At 44.7% G+C, this 16,776-nt stretch overlaps 1 protein-coding gene across 1 annotated transcript; it reads right to left on the minus strand.

Moving 5' to 3' along the window:
- Positions 1 to 9,372: 9,372 nt before the first annotated feature.
- On the minus strand, positions 9,373 to 11,767 carry LOC139190854 (uncharacterized). Its single transcript, XM_070811343.1, has 3 exons — positions 11,170 to 11,767; positions 9,951 to 10,108; positions 9,373 to 9,840 (listed from the first exon to the last, which is right to left on the minus strand). The coding sequence occupies exons 1-3, from the start codon at positions 11,765 to 11,767 to the stop codon at positions 9,373 to 9,375; spliced, it is 1,224 nt and encodes a 407-aa protein (XP_070667444.1).
- Positions 11,768 to 16,776: the final 5,009 nt, after the last annotated feature.

Raw genomic sequence — 16,776 nt, forward strand, 5'->3', positions numbered from 1 at the left:
CGTTGGTGCGTATTGCGCTTACTGTGTACTGGAAAGTTTTTTACTTTTCCTTTTCTCTTTCCACCGCACATCTCTCTGTCTCTGTCTCTGCGCTACTGTCATGCATGATGCACCCAATTAATCATTAATATCTTATTTACAGTTTGTCCCCTACCCACTTGCGGTCCTACCTAGTCAAATCCCAATCTCTCAGATTTTATTCTCTTCAATTAGAAGATCGCCGAGCAACGGGCAAACGACGGTCCTCTCGGTCCGTCCATCAAACTCGACTCCTTGCCACCTCCTACGATCAAAGTTCCTCGGATTCCACGACGGCTAGGACCAGTTCGTTGACGCTAACAACTTCAGGTCGGTGAGTAGGCTGCAGCGATGACTGTGCGAAATGACGGGTAAGCCCGGTGAGGAAGTCCTCCTCGTCGCTATTACTACTGCTTCCCTTGGTCTTGGTGGAGCTCACCACCGACTCGACATGGGAGTTATCGTAGTGATAGAGATCTCTCGCTCTAACCTCCACTAGGAAGTGGTTGGCCCCGACTTGAACCTTCTCGCCGACCTTCCCGTAGCCAGGCTTAGCCGGACACACGGCAGGCTTCGACGATGACGGTGGCAGGGCGGTCAACATTAGTTTTTGCTCTAACTCACAGATGAGAGGGGCCTGCGCCCAGCTGGAAGATGACTGAAAGGGCACCAGTCCGCGAGAAACCGGTGTTTGAGCCAACGGTGCCGGCAAGGGAGTTTGAGCCGCAGTCGGAGCGGCAACAACTTGAGGATAACCATGGCTAGGGCTTAATTTGGACTGAAATGACGGTGCAACACTTGTGTTTTGTACCCAACCACGACCTTTGTTTCCTTACCGCAATTAAAAGGTGGGGCATCCGAGCCGTACGAGGGTTCGAAATGACAGCTTCGGCCTCGACCGCGTTGAGACATCGCGTCTCTGTCCGCTCTGGATTTGAGAGAGAGAAAGTGAGGGTTTTTTTTTTAATTTTTGTTTTGTTTTGGTTTTTATGTGCGACTGATTGAGAGAGGAGAGAGAGAGAAATCTCAGAATTGTGAAGCTTGTTCGTAGCTGTTGCCGTGACGGGGAGCTGGAACAGAAGGGTTATTGGTTCTTGCAGTGACTGTGCAGGTGTTTGGTTCTTGGTTCTTGGCTTTTCGTGTCGATTCCCACAGACGGCGCCAAATGTTGATGCACAAAATCAGTGAGGACTTTGGTACAACAGAAAGTGTTAAGTTTGTGACCTTTGCTAAATTGCTCCAGTCACTAGTGTGGATAAGTATGTAAATGGATAGAGACAGAGAAGCAAACACAAGATGTACGTGGTTTACCCAGATTGGCTACGTCCACAGAGTAAAAGAGGTCTCATTAATTGTGAAGGGTTTACATAAGTACATACGTTCAAGCTCTCATTTTGTGAGTACTAGTGAATGATTTAGTACAAATGACATTATGAAATATTGTGGGAGAATGATCTCCTTTTATAGAAGAGAGTTTCTAGCTTTGTTCTGACATTGACACGTGTCGTGTTGTGATTGGCTTTCGATGTCGACACGTGTCGCGCTATGATTGGCTTCTGATGTCGACACGTGTCACGTTGTGATTGGCCTCCTGGTTGGAGGGAAACTTTTCTAGGTCTCTGACGGTATAACGTTGACCGGTGCTCGGTAGTTTCGGGATTGGTCAAGTATGGTACAAACAAACTTTAACGAAAAGTTTCTTGTACTATTCACTTTAACGAAAAACCATATTTTTACACTAAAAAGTCAATCCTGGTACTATTCACTTTACCCTTTATTTTGTCCTTATTATTAAAACTCAAAGTTTTCAAGCAATTTTCATTAATTTTCCTTTATTTTATTTTATTTTATTTATTTTTTTACTTAAAAGAACAAGAGGCAATTATAATATTGTAAAATAAGTTGATGTTTGGTGGAAGCAACAACAATTTCTTCATGAAACTGACCATGATTTTTTATGATACTGCTACCGCTCCTTAACTTTAACTTATTTACGGTACTGCTATCAATCTCTTATTCTTGTTCTTATTATTAATAAAATTTGAAAGTGTTTTTTTTCCCTAAAAAATAGTTGTGTGAAGCCCTTTTCGTCAAACTCTTTAATAACAAAGAGGTACAAGGAATTTTCTAATTTGTAAAATAGTTTGCCTTCGAGTTTGAGCGTGTGCTACATCGTCTTACTTGAAGAGCTAATGTTGTTTAATTCTTTATTTTATTAATAAAAGAGGATGCTTCAGTTTAAAGTCATTATTTAGGAGATGTCTCATTGAGGAATGACATAAGGATTTAATTAAAGCTTAATATTGGTTTGGTTAATGGAAATCACATTTATCTAGCTCGAGGATTTTGCCCTTTCGAAATCATGAAACCATCAACCCAAGTTCCAACTGTGGCGAGGGGCAACTGACAAAAACACACTCCTCATCGTCAACCTTGAATAATAGTTAATTAGTTAACTATGAATTCAACATAAAGGCTTGCAGTTGCACAAGCCAATCTCTTATTCAACATAATTGGCAAAACGTAAAGAGACGGGGCTTAGACAAGCGTTTAAAAGTCATGCTTACATGGTTGCATTGGCCTCCACATGCATGGGTCAACTGTGCACTGATCAGATGACTTGATATGACTGTAAAAATTTACTTTTTAGTTTACCCTTTAAAATCGACCCTACAAAAAATCGACCAAATCAAAGTTTGTCAACTGTTTCCTTTATAAAGTTTACCCTTTATAAGAAATTTAGATTCGGTTTGTACATGAAACTTAGCCGCAAAGTCCGCATTAGCTATCTCATCCTCGTCTTCGACCGCCTCGTAGTATTTAGTTAATTAAACAATCACGTAAGTGATGGGAGAATCCTAGTGTGCTTTAGAAGTATCAAGAGTCTGTACTAGTATTTTATGGGAATTATGTTTGGAACGGACTAATGATGTTTATAGTTTTCAGTGTGACTGTCGCATTCCAAAGAAGAAAATAAATAATGCTGCGGGTATCCAAAAAAAAAAAAAGTTTGTTAACTGTTCGGTTAAAGTTGTCAAAATTTTAATGTTTAATTGAATAATATGGTTCATATATTGTTGATCCATTTTCAGATTTAACTGACTTGTGAAACAGTCGATCTTATAGGGTGACCTATAAAATAGACGATGATCATCATATGCCCTCTTCTCTCATCAAACAAGTAACGAATATTAGATTCTCTTCGTTGCAAAATTAACATATATACATGCAAGAGGGAAAAGGAGTACCATGAGTTCAAGGGTATAGGCCTTTCTGATGCTCATATTGTGTCATATGCAACCTGTTTGCTATGTATAATTAATAACAAATAGGCACCAAAAATATCCTAATTTGTAGGACTTTTCACACCTTTAGATTTGAGTGTTGTCCTACATCGTCGTACTCCAAGAAACTAATATCGTCTAATCCTATATTTTAAGTGAGGAGTTCCATTAAAGGATCCAAAAAAAAAAAAAAAAATGATCTGTTATATAAACACACAAAAGATCGTCTAATAGTCTACTTTAATAACAAAAAGAAACTTCTAACTAAAAGAAGCTATCGAGAGAGTACAAAATGCTGACGGTGACAAAGGTTACCGACTTTCCTAATTCTTTTAGGAGATATTTCACGGGGGCATTGGCACAAGGATTTGATTAAAGCTTCCTATTGGTTGGGTTAATGGAAGTCGTATTTCTCTAGAAGGATTTGCCCTTTCGAGATCATGAAATCATGGATAGAATTATTGCGAGAGGCAACCGGCAAGAAGACACTCCTCATCGTCATCCCTGCATAACAGTTAATTTATTGGTCGTTCGAACACCAAACGAGTTTTATGAAAACTGAAAAATGAAAATACAATGGTTGTCAAATGGTCAGTTAGTTAATTATCACTTCAAGAGTGACTTGAAAAATAGACAATTCTAATCAGCGTTTAACATTGTAGAATAAAAACAATTTCTTTTATTTTTTGTTTTTTTTTAAAAACATCGATGGTACAAGGGATAAGAAAAAAAAATGAGAACAAAAGATGAAAGGGCATAAGAGTAAAATTCAAATAAAAAGGTTGCTCCCATGGTCTAAAATATCGATATTATCCCGATATTTTCATTGAAATTTCCGTGTTTTTGGACTACCGATATTTCTGATATCATCGATATTTTAGACCTTGATAGGAACTCTATGTGGTACTAAGTCACTCATGTATCTTACCATGCAATGTTGTTGACCCTAAAAACTACCAAGCCTACGTGGCGCGCAGGCCGAGTAATCTATAAGCTAACTACGTCCTTCGGTGAATGCTGGGCGTGCCAACTCGTCGGCCAAGCTCGACCGAGGAGTAAATTTGTTGATGTTGCGTTGGGTGCGCAGCTGACTTCTACGTCTTACGATTGCGACCGAGGAAGGAACACGTCTCGGCCTCTTGGGTTCTTGAACCTGAAGACAAGGCTACTATTCTTACGAAGTTCACGAATTGTCGTTGTTAGATTCGGTCACAGTGATGGTATTCGTCAGAGTAAACTCACACCGAATCGACACCAAAGTGTAAAGGCACAAATACTCAAAGCAGATATGAGTCTTAATAGTGAACGTGGTTCGGCCGTCTGAATGTCGAACTCTAAATCCTACTTGAGAGTATCCAATCATAAAATAACGCGGCGTGCAATGCGCCGAGCTCAGTAAGCTGTAACACCTCGCTTCGTTGAGAAGGCTAACGAGATGACCTCAATCAATAAGGATTTGGAAACCCTTCTCGACCGAGACTTGGATAGGTAACCAACCGTCATCGCCGCAGTGCTGTTGATGCCAACGGAAGATGTTGCGAGATCGGCTGATTCTATGGCGACAGAACTATCTATGCCGATTGAAGATATCACCGGTTGCTTTCACAGTGCTGTTGATGCCAACAGAAGATGTGTCAGCGAAAAGAGAAAATAAAAAAATCTCAAGTTATTGAGAGTTTGCGCAGGGCAGTTGTGTGTTGAATTGGAGGAGCCCTCTTACGCTGCACAGCACCTTGTATTTATAGTAGTAATGTACCTTCTAGGTCGAGTTAACAACCTACTCGGATTAGGATTTCTTCTTCTAATCAAACATCCCCTCGAGTACTCCTACTTCCATCAGGATTTTGAACCTATCCTTTCATCGAGCCGGATTCACTTCTGGGTTATTAATCTCGCCGAGACTCCTTATTGCGCTAGGATTCGACTTGTCTTGCCGCATGACTTTACCGACCTAGGTTTGGAAGCCCACGAACCAAACAATTCATGGTAACCTTGTCGTAAGGCCTTCCGGGCCGAGAATAATTCTATACTCGGCCCAAACTGATATTTTGGGCTCAAACATTACCCTCTTGCTTCTGAGGTCCTCGGCCTGAATTCTCTGGCTGAGCTCCGACCTTGAAGAAGCGAAACTAATACTCAGAATCCACATACTTTACTTCCAAAGCGCATTTATTGAGCGTGATTGCATGATCTTGATCCTGCTGACCAATACACCACGTGGCATCCTTTAACACGGTTAATCCCTAATGATGACTTTTAAAACGTGCAGCTCCTTGAACCGTCATACCATCATGACCTTGTTGCTGAGCACCACCATGCCACCTTGATCCGCGAACCATTCACCATCGTGCAGACGCCAAAACGTCTTTCACCATAAATCTCGTCGTCACACGCAATCGTGCGCCCTCAAAACACGAAACCCTCGGTCTTCTCAATTGGATTCTCTGAATGTTCATAATGATTAGAGGATTCTTCGGTCGATTTTACCCTTCCTTTTGAATTTCAAACGATCGACCTTCCCTCCATATTCCTATAAATACCGAAATTCCCTTATTTACACCTTACGCTTTCAAATTTTCTGAAATTTCTTGCCTTTACTCTCCAGTGAATCCCTTTCTTCCAGATCTTCGTCTTCAATCCCTCTATCCCAGAAAACTCCTCTCGTGTCGCTTTTCAACCTTCTTACAATGGCCTCCTTCATCTCTAAGCTTTCCAAGGAATGTGACCAATGCCAGAAAATTATTGATCAAAGTTCGATCAAAACTATACGTTTTGAAAGTGACATGAGCACCCCACATCAAATCCTGGGTCCTCTCTTCAAAGCGGCAGTACCACTAACCATCATTGGACTTCTCAATGAGCACTACTTATCACCCTTGTTGCAAGGGTTTGAATGGGCGAAGTGGGACTTGGCAAGGCCTCAAGGTTCATGGCCCTTGACCACTACAACCTGGGCAACTTGGGTCGTACGAATGGAAAAACTCTTCGGCGAGCAATGGAAAGCCTTAGGCATCTACGACGCCATTCACCTCTCATCCATGGAAGTCATCCTGGACAAGGAGCTTCTCCTAGCGGCCTTATGCTTCTGGTGTTCGGTCACCAACACCATGGTCCTCCCTCTTGGCCCCATAGGTCCCACCATCCTTGACATTACTGCCATCCTGGAGACTTCCCCGACTGGAATCCCAATCGATACCGCCCTCTCTGGGTAACCGTCGAACCTTGACCTGAAGGCGTTTTTCGACAAGCGGGCCCTTGAGACGTTGAAAGGTGAAGGCCAAGCACCTTCGAAAGAAGAGGTTCACAAACTTCACAAGAACTTCTTCAATTATAACACCCTCTATCTCCATTTTGCTGGTCGAGGAGAAGAGGCTCTGCGAGAAGGAGAACACGAGGCCTTTCTCTTCTATTGGTACAACAAATTTATCTGTTGTACTAAATCCAATAAGTGTCTGGTCGAGAACATGCCGGTGGCCAAAGCCCTAGCTAGCGGTCACACTCTGGCACTCAGCCCGACCATTCTCGCCCATATCCTACGATGCTTGGCCGAGACGACCCAGCACAAGATCGACCCGTACCAGAGCGGTCCCCTTTGGATATTTCAACTCTGGCTACAAGTTTACTTTGCATCTCTTCGGCCAGAGATTGCTGATTTCTCGCCTACGGAAGTGCTCGGCCCTCACTGGCTTCTCGGCCAACACCCCTTCACCAAGCTGAAGAGGTATTCAGATACCTTTTCACTCTCGATGATCTTTCTAATGACGAGTTCTTGATCTGTCGTCGTCGAGAATACCCTTCGTCGATCAGGTTTCCTACATCAGCGTGGGGCGCGGATGAAGATGCTGACCTTCATTAATCCTGGGGGTCTTTCGTGCTTACCCGCGACCTACCCCTCGGTTGCGATGGTCGTCGAGCGGGTTGGGAAGTGTATCATCCTAACTTCCTCGCTCGGTAGCTTGGCTACCTCCAAGGCTGCTCGGTCCCCCTTCTCTTTTCACGGTCCGTCCTAAGCCGCGGACGTGAACCCGGTTCTTCAGAGAAGGAATGCAACGACTCCAAAAAAGAATTCCAAGAGCGATGCCAAAAATTTCATCTTCGACCGGTCACTCCAGAATCCCTTAGCACTGATACCTTCGGCGATTAGTGGGAAGAATATACTTATAGCTTCTTCAGTGCACCGGTCGAAGATGTCATTAACAAGATTTTTGACGATCGTCCCCACAAGGCTCCTGCTCCCCGACCCAAAGAGGCTACCCAAGGTATATAGCTTGCTTTATATATTTAGATATATATATCCTTATTGTTATTGACTCGGCTTTCAATTCTCAGGCGGTTGAGCGTCGAAAAAGGTAACAGCGGTGGCTACAATTGCAGCCAAGAAAAAAGCAATCCCCTCTTCCCAGCTGAGCAAACGACCCCGACAGGAGACTGAGACAGGCGCCACAGTCTCTCGTCCTACAAAATACGTCAAGAAATTGGCAAACAAAGGGCAGCGAGAAATTCATGTCATCTTTAGCCAAACGTCAGGAACGGCTACTCCCAACGTTTTTCCTTCCGCCCCAGCTATACGCATCTCGACGGTCGTACAGCCGGCTCCGATGAGTCAAGCTCCTAAAGATCGTCCTGACCTTCCAGTCATGACCGGGCCAAGGACTGCTGCATTGGTCGAGCTGTCTGTTGTTTCGGGGTTGGCCACTGCACTTGTCGTGGAAGAGGCGGCCCCCCTGGCCGAGATAACTCCCCTTAAAAATCCAAAACACGCGGTAGTCGTTCTAGAAAAGAGTGACGGGAGCGACGAGATTCCGCTGGCGGGTTGCCTCCAACCACGCAATCAACCTCCTCTTGCGTTTGAGACAGCTGTCCAAGTCGGCCCTTCTGCGGCCGACCGTGGCAAACGACCTGCCGTCGAACCAGAGGAGAGTGATGGGAGCGACGAGATTTTGCTGGCAGGTCGCCCTCAACCCCGCAGTCAACCTCCTCTTGCGTCCGAGGTAGCTGTCCAAATCGGCCATTCTGCAGCCGATCGTGGCAAACGACCTGCCGTAGAGCCAGAAGCGACGGTGGAAATGCCCGTTCATCCGCAAGACCAGGACTTCACCATTCCTCCCCAAGAAGCCACTTCGGCCTTTGTAAGTAACCCTACGCACCGAAGGGTGTTATCTATATTTCTTGGCCGCCTCAGTGGCCATCGAACGTAGATAACCTCCATCGGCCGCGTGAACTGAGAAGCAGTCTAAGACACTCGGCTCGGCCTTTAAGTTCTTTAGGTTTGAGCAATGAACCTGAAGATATGGCCGAAGTCTCATCTCGGCAGGTTTAAAACAAAACCTTCTTGCTATCTTTTTCGTGATGTTCTTAAGCTTAAACTGATTTTTGTGTGCAGCCTTCATGGGAAGTCGAGTTCAAAGCTCTCTTATCAAGCACTACCGGAGTGGCTGGTCCTTCGGCCACCATAACTGAACTTGCTGATTCAACTGCTCTAGTTTGGTTGCAAGAAATCTTATCTCTCTCGTCGTCGCAAGTTCTTGAGCGTAAAGGTCTTGATTTGTTGGGTGCATGCCTAAACGATCTAGGAGCCGATGGTCAAATGAGCGTCGAGTCTATCATTCAGGCGTCGTCCGCCTTGAAGCGCGTTCGGGAAACCTTTAGTGTTCTCGAGAATGCTCTGAGGGCTAAACAAGATCTAAGAGCGACCGTGGCCGTCCAAAACGCTCTACGACCGAAGATCGATGCTCTAAAGGCTAAAGGAGAAGCCTTGGCCGACCTCGACCGTCAAATGGCCGAATTGGCAAAACGAAGGTCGGCTATTGCTTCTGAGCTTGCAAAGGACTTTGAGTCGGGCGGCAAAGATTGTTTAACCGAGTATGCGGTGAGCGCGAGACGAATCGAGCAGTTGAAGATGGACAAGAAGAATCGACAGGCCGAGGTCATCATGGGCGAGGTGCGGTGGTTGGAGCTGAAGGCCCTTATTAGCACTCTTTTTCCTTCTTTGCCCTGAATTTATTTAGATGTTAACTGATCGACCTACTTAATATGTGTATTCTTTTATCGATCTTAATGAATTGAATTTCTATTCCCGCATTTCCCATGTGACCGGATAGTTCTTTTTCAAAAACTTCCCATTGATTGGCAATTTGTGAACTAAGCCAGTCTGGTCTCTAAGATGATATGCCCCATTGCCGTATACTTTATGTACAACAAATGACCCTTCCCAATTTGGCGACCATTTACCGAACCTGGGGTCTTTAAGTCCTACGGGCAACACCGTTTGCCAGACCAACTCTCCCTCGCCAAATGTTTTTTGTCGGACCTTTTGATTATAGGCTTGCTCGACAATCCGTTTTTGTGCCACCAGCAAGTTATAAGCATCAAGTCGCGCTTGTTCCAAATCTTCTAACTCCTGTCTCATGGACTGATTATATTCGGCGCTAAACAGACTACTTTGTTCAATTATTCGCAACGAATTTATGCTTAACTCGACTGGTAACATTGCATCGTGTCCTAGGTTAGTGCATAAGGTGTTGTCCCTGTCGCTGATCTGAGCGATGTTCGATATGCCCATAAAGCCTCATTCAGCTTTAAATGCCACATGCCAGGCCTTTCCTTTATTATTTTCTCTAGAATGCCGATTAACACTTTGTTACTTGCCTTGGCCTGCCTATTTGCTTGTGGATAATACGGTGTAGATTGTTCAAGTTGAATTTTTAAACTTGCCGTATACTCTTTAAACCTCTCGGCTGTGAAGATTGTGCCATTGTCAGTTATGATCGTTTCTGGTACGTCGAATCTGGTCACAATGTGTTCTTCTACAAAGTCACAAACTTCTTTAGACGTTAGCTCGGCATATTATTTTGCTTCGACCCACTTAGCGAAGTAATCGGTTGCTACCAGTATCCATGCGTGCTTGGCGGCCCCGGAGGATGGTGTGATTTTACCGATTACGTCCATAGCCCATCCTCTAAACGGCCATGGTTTAGTGACCGAATGTAATGATTTAGCCGAGACCCTTTGTATAGGACAGTGAATCTGACACTGTATGCACCTTCGTGCGAACTCGATACAATCCTTTAGTATTCTTGGCAAAAAATAACCTTGTCGTCGAAGAAACCATTGCATTTTACGTCCGGACTGATGAGCTCCGCAAACCCCTTCATGGACTTCTGTGATTGCCTAAGCACTCTCTTGGGGGCTGAGGCATAGCAGTAGTAGACCATCCTCACCTTTTCGGTATAACTCGTTTTGATACATGACATAGTTCGTGGCGTGAACTCTTGTCTTGCGATTGTGTTTACCATTGGGATTGTCAAGATACTGCATAATGGGCGTTCTCTAATCATCTGGTATTGCCTCGACAGCGCAAACATCTATAAGGTCTTGTCAGTCTAACAACGAAGGTAAGGACATGACTCTTGTGCGTATCACATTATCGCGTCAGAGGACTTGCTGGTTAACCAAGGCCGGGTATAACTGTCGTAACATGGGTATTTCTCAGCCTAGCTTACCCCCAAGAGTTGTGCCCCGGAGGCGATTTGAGCCAACTCGTCTGCAGCGGTATTATGAATTCAGGATATATGTTCAAAGGTAATACCGTCGAAGGATTCGGCCAAATAGCTGGCAACCATGTGGTAGGTGCCAGGGTACAACTCATGCATCGAAAAGAACCATTAAGTTGGTTAATCACTAGTTCGGAGTCGTCGAGGATAAGGGCACAAGTCGTTTGCAAGTCGTGAAGGATTCCAAGGCTGATGATAAGGGTTTCGTATTCGGCCTGATTATTTGTGCAATTAAAATCAAGTTTGCGAAAAATACCAACGATCGTGGTTTGGGGATTGAATGACGACTCCCACGCCAGCCGAAGATGAAGTACTTGAGCCGTCAAAGTACGTCGTCCAGTAGTTATTGCGCGTTTCAACCATGCCGATTTCGACGTCGTTGCCCCCAAAACCATATGGGGAAGGGTGTTGAGCAAGGAAATCAGCCAGTGCCTGGCCTTTGATAGCTTTCTGGGGCACGTATTGCAAGCTGAATTCGGACAGCGCCATTGTCCATTTCCCAATTTGGTCTTTTACTATTGGCCGAGTGAGCATGTAGCGGATGACGTCGATCTGGGCAATGACCTGGGTGACTGACGGGAGCATGTAATGTCTAAGTTTTGATGCGGTGAAAAATAAAGTGAGGCAAAGCTTCTCGACGGTAGAATAATTGATCTCTGGTTGGTTGAGATTTCGACTAAGATAAAAAATAACCTGCTCTCGTCCGGCGTCGTTGTCTTGCGCGAGGAGGTAGCCGATGAACTCTTTGGCCGCCGAGATATATAGCTTAAGAGGCTTACCGCGCCGAGGTGGGACGAGGATAGGTGGTGTCATGAGGGAGACTTTGATTTGCGTAAACACCGCATGATGCTCGTCTTTCCACTCAAATTTGTCTGAGTCATTGAGTTTCAATAGCGTAGAGAACGCGTTCATTTACCTGCCGAGTTAGCTATAAATCGGCGAAGAAAATTTATCTTATCGAGTAAGGACTGTAGTTGTTTCTTCATCGTCGGGGGTGGAGCATTGATGATTGCGCGTGCTTTATTTTCATCCACTTCAATCCCACGGTGATGCACGAGGAAACCGAGAAAATTACCGGCTGACACACCAAAGGCACATTTGGCAGGATTCATTTTGAGGTTGTGTTGACGCATGCGGAGGAAAGCCTGTCAGAGATCATCCAGATGTGTTTACCGGCATTTAGACTTGATTATAACATCGTCGATGTAGACTTCGATGATGGTTCCAATTAAATCATGAAATATGGTGTTCATTGCTCGTTGGTACGTGGCACCGGCATTCTTGAGGCCGAATGGCATGACAACCCATTCGTATGTGCCGAGTGCCCCCAGGTAGCGAAAAGCAGTCTTGTGCACATCGGCTTCGGCAATGAAAATTTGGTTGTACCCAGCATGTCCATCCATAAAAGATAAGATCGCATGATTTACCGCAGCGTCGATTAACAAATCCGAAATCGGCATCGTATACTCATTTTTGGGAGTTGCCAGATTCAGATTTCTGAAGTCGATGCAAATGCACAATGCACCATTTTTCTTTAAAACAGGAACGATATTGGCCAACCATTCAACATATCGAGCTGTCCGAATGAACCCTGCTTTCAAGAGACGAACTAGTTCATCCTTGATACTGAGTTGCACTTCGGTCGAGAATCGTCGAGGTGGTTGACGGAAGGGTTTACACCTAAGTTTAATACGTAACTCATGCTCGACGATAGTGCGATCTAAGCCAAGCAACTCGTGGTAGCTCTAAGCAAAACAATCTTTGAACTCCTCAAGCAGGGCACGAAGTTCAGCTTTCATAGGTTGGGGAAGCAAAGCACTAATAAATAAAGGTCTTGGGTCATCGGCCGTCCCAACATTAATTTCTTCCAATGGGTCCTTGACTTGGGGCCGATTATCTTCGAACTCGGCCGGGGTAGCTTGAACTTTGTCAAGAGATAAGACATGACCATTATCTCCTTTGGCGAGGAATTCTACGAGGTTAACGCCTGAATTTGGTTGCTTAGATATAGTATACCAATGAGCCAGCAGGCGTTCTATAGTAGATGAAACTGCGGCCCGACGTTTTTCTCGATCGGTGTCAAACATCAGGGTCGGGGATGAAGTTAGCTAACTCGAGTCTCGCCGAATCCTGGTGGACAATTTCGGTGCCAACCTCGATAGCTTTCTGAATAGAAATCCGAGTCGGCCGTCTTTCATCATTGAAACCTTGTAGGGTGATGTAGCCGACGTGGTCATCATAATACCGTGCTTAGATCATGTTAGCTTCGAAGGGTTGACTATCGGCCGGGTGAACAATGACTGATTTGCCGTCCCAAAAGATGAGCACTTGATATAATGATGAAGGAATACAGCTGGTTTGATGAATCCAGTCTCGACTGAGCAGTGCATTATACTCGGTCTTGGAGTTGACGATGAAAAAAGCGGTCATGTGATTACGGCCGGCAATGTTTACCACTAAAGAAAGCACCCATTTGGTTTGGGATTTGTCTCCGACGAAACTGCTCATTGTGATCCTAGAGGGAATAAGTTCGTCATTGGAGCGACGTAATGCCTTCATGACGTTTACAGGCATGATATTAACAGTGGCTTCACAGTCGACAAAAACTTTGGAGACTAGATACCCTTCGATATGGGCCGTTACATACAATGGCTTCAAATGATGAAGTTTGGCCGATGATGAGCGAGGAAACAATTCGACCAAAGCTGCCTTGAGGTTGTCATCTTTCGTTGTCGACTCGACTTCAGCAACAGTTATAAAATCAATGTGACCGGTTTCCTCGGCAACTACGTCGCCATCGAGGAAATTCGGTTGAGATGTGCTCGACTGAAAATCAGCGGGCAAAACATGGACCATACTGATTTTTCATGTTATCAAGAACCGTCGGGCCCATAGGGTTACGATCATCTTCTTCAGCCTCTTCTCTTTCCTGGTCACCGACTCCAGCATCTGCTTCCGTCAGAGTTGTACTAAGAGACTCCTCTGCTCATTCTTCAATGGTTTGTTCCCGCGGTGTCTCTTCGGAAGCCTGTTGGTTCTGTGTAGGTGCCTCAGGTGTGTCTGAAATCAAAATTGTGCCTGGGATTGGTGCCAGGATACGAGCCTACTCTTGGTACATTATACGGGCATCCTTGGTGTCAAGATAGGCATCCAACTGTGCGACTCATGTTATTTCATCGGTCATAAGACCGAAGAGAGAAATAACTGAAAATCATTCGAAGTGGTATCGTAAATACTGAAGGTCCTCCATTGAGAAAGGAAGGTCGGCTGCATCGATATCAGTGTATGGGTCGACTTCAAAGCCAAAGACTCGAGCTTCTCATATGTGCTGGAACCTAGCTTTCAATCCTGGGTCTAAGGTCTTCTGAATAATTCGCTCGGCATCCGGGTAAGTTAAGACGAGATCGATTGTATCTTGACATGCTTTCAGCAAACCATATAGATCGTTGGCCGAATGTTTTTTATGAAACTCTCGCATATATTCCAAGGCCTCCCCGAGGAATGGTGGATGTAAATTCCGTCGAATTTTGATCAAAGGTTCTTGTGTGGTTGGCGGGGCAGTTTGCTTTCAGCTTCTTGCCTGAAATGCTCGAAGTGTGCCTTCATTTCCTCGGGCCGAAGAAGAAGTTTGTTCCGTTTATTAGCCTCCTCAAATGTGGTTTCGACATCTCGATTGACTAGCCGTTTCCCTTGAAACAGCTCTGTCATAATCGTTAGAGATGGTCGTTCATCATCATCGGTAATTGTTTCCTTCGGCCGCCATTTAGGGATCGAAGTTTCTTGGGTTGGCCGTCGGTGGGCCATGTAGTTTATTCTTTGGTGCCGACGTTTCTGGGATTTGGACAGTGCAGTGTAGACGCATTTCGAATAATGATATGTATACCAACGCTGGTCTCGAGGTTCAGGAGGTTTGAAAGTTTTTTGGCTCTACGATGCCTCTGAGCTGCTAGAATTATGTATGTAATAATCTTCATCATAAAACAGAGCATCAAAATCGAGGCACCGTTTGACTGAAGGTGTCTCTTCCACCCGCACTTTAGGGCCGAGCCTATAAAAAACCCCTTGATGTTGGCCTCCGTTGAGCACCTTTTGCTTTATTGCGGCTGTAGGTTGTTCCATTATAGGCGGAGATGACTTTTCCTTTGGCTCGGTGTTGACATTTGCTTTACATTTTCTGCATAAAACCGCCGACCCACTGTCTTTATCAGTGCTGTAATCTGTCATGGGCTTGACAATAGCGGGTCCCGTTAGAGTTGTAGGTGGTTTGTTTGAACGAAAATCAGCATTGAAACGTGGCCGAGAATTCTGATTCAGAGAACGTTGCATTGTAGCGACCTCTGCCTTCCCTTTTCCTTTGTCTCTTGGTAGGCGAGCATCTACCATATTTACTGTTGCCGTGGGAAATGGGTCGGTATCAACACTCATCTTCTTCTCCGGAAATCTGAGTTTGCCGTTATCAATCCAGCTTTGGACGTTGTCTCGAAACACGACGCAATTATTTGTCGTATGTTTGCTTGAATTATGGTATTTGCAATATATCTTTCCTTTAAGCTATTCAACCTTGGGAATGGTATGCCCATGCCGAAGTTTGATGATCTTCGCTGATAACAATTGATCAAAAATTGCATCGGCCTTTATAATATCAAAAGTATAAACTTTTAACGTTTTCATTGTTTCTTCAGTGGCCGAGTGGGTTTTGACTTCCTTAGAGTCAATTTGAGTCAGTGCCTTGCAAACGTATGGCTTATCTATGACTATCTCAGTTGTGTCCACGCTAACACATTCACCTTCGGCCGATGCGTAACTGACAATAGGGTTTTTGTAGATCGTCCCTCTGGATGGAGCTTTCGAGATCTTCTCTTCACGGAGCAAATAATCATATTGCTCGACATGCTGGGCTAGTTCATACATATCCTGAAAGTTTGCCCCCAAGAATTTCTTTTTGTATTCTACGTCAAGACCATTCAGAGCGAGTTTGACAAATTCGACTTCGGGGAAAGGTACTCGGCACCAATTCTTGGCTGATTTAAATCTGGTGAGATAGTCTATTGGTGACTCGTCAGATGCTTGAGCCATCCTTGCTAACGAGGACACTGACATTTCCATCCCTGGCCGATAAAACTGCTCATGAAATTTCTCGACCAACTCCTCTCATCTCTGGACAGAATTCGGTAGGAGGTTGATATACCAAGCAAATGCTGAACCAGTTAGTGAAAAGTTGAAAAGTCGCAGCTTGTGAAAGTCGCTTTTGACATCTCCGCATTGCGCGGTGAAACGAGCCACATGTTCTAACGAGGATAAGGATGATTCTCTGGTAAAAAGGCTAAAATCTGGGATTTTGAAACCTCTAGGGTATTCGAACTGTTCCACATAAGCTGGATACAGATGTATAAATTTAGGAAACTTCGGCCCTTTGTTCATGGTCGAATCAATCATCCGTTGGACCTCGGTCATATCGACGGGTATTGCTTCCACTCTCTGGTCGGGTCCGTCTGACCTACTATTTGATCCTCCTCCATTTTCCAAGTTAATTGGTTTGAGCCAAGCAGGGATTGACTCGGCCGGTGCAATTGGTAATAGGTTATTTCTAGGTGGCAAGTGCTGAGCAAGATCGAAAGACCTACCGTCACTGACCTTACTAACCAGTATTTCGAGTAATTTGGTTTGTGCCTCACTGGTATTGCGTATCACGTCATGAAGTTTATCGATTCCTCGACTAAACGTTTGTTCAACCGTCCGAGACTGCTCTTCAAGTCGTTTTCGAAGAAACGATCTTGTTGGTGGATCAGATCCTTCGCCACCATCCTCGTCACAATCCTCTATTATCTCTTCATTAAGAATGTAGGTGTTTCTGTTAGGGATTTCTAGACTGCGAAACTGACCGCCGAGATTAACTTCCCTTTCTCGACGAGTCACGCTCG

The sequence above is a fragment of the Malus domestica genome, chromosome 13 (assembly GCF_042453785.1).
Source record: "Malus domestica chromosome 13, GDT2T_hap1".
Classification (NCBI taxonomy): Eukaryota; Viridiplantae; Streptophyta; class Magnoliopsida; order Rosales; family Rosaceae; genus Malus; species Malus domestica.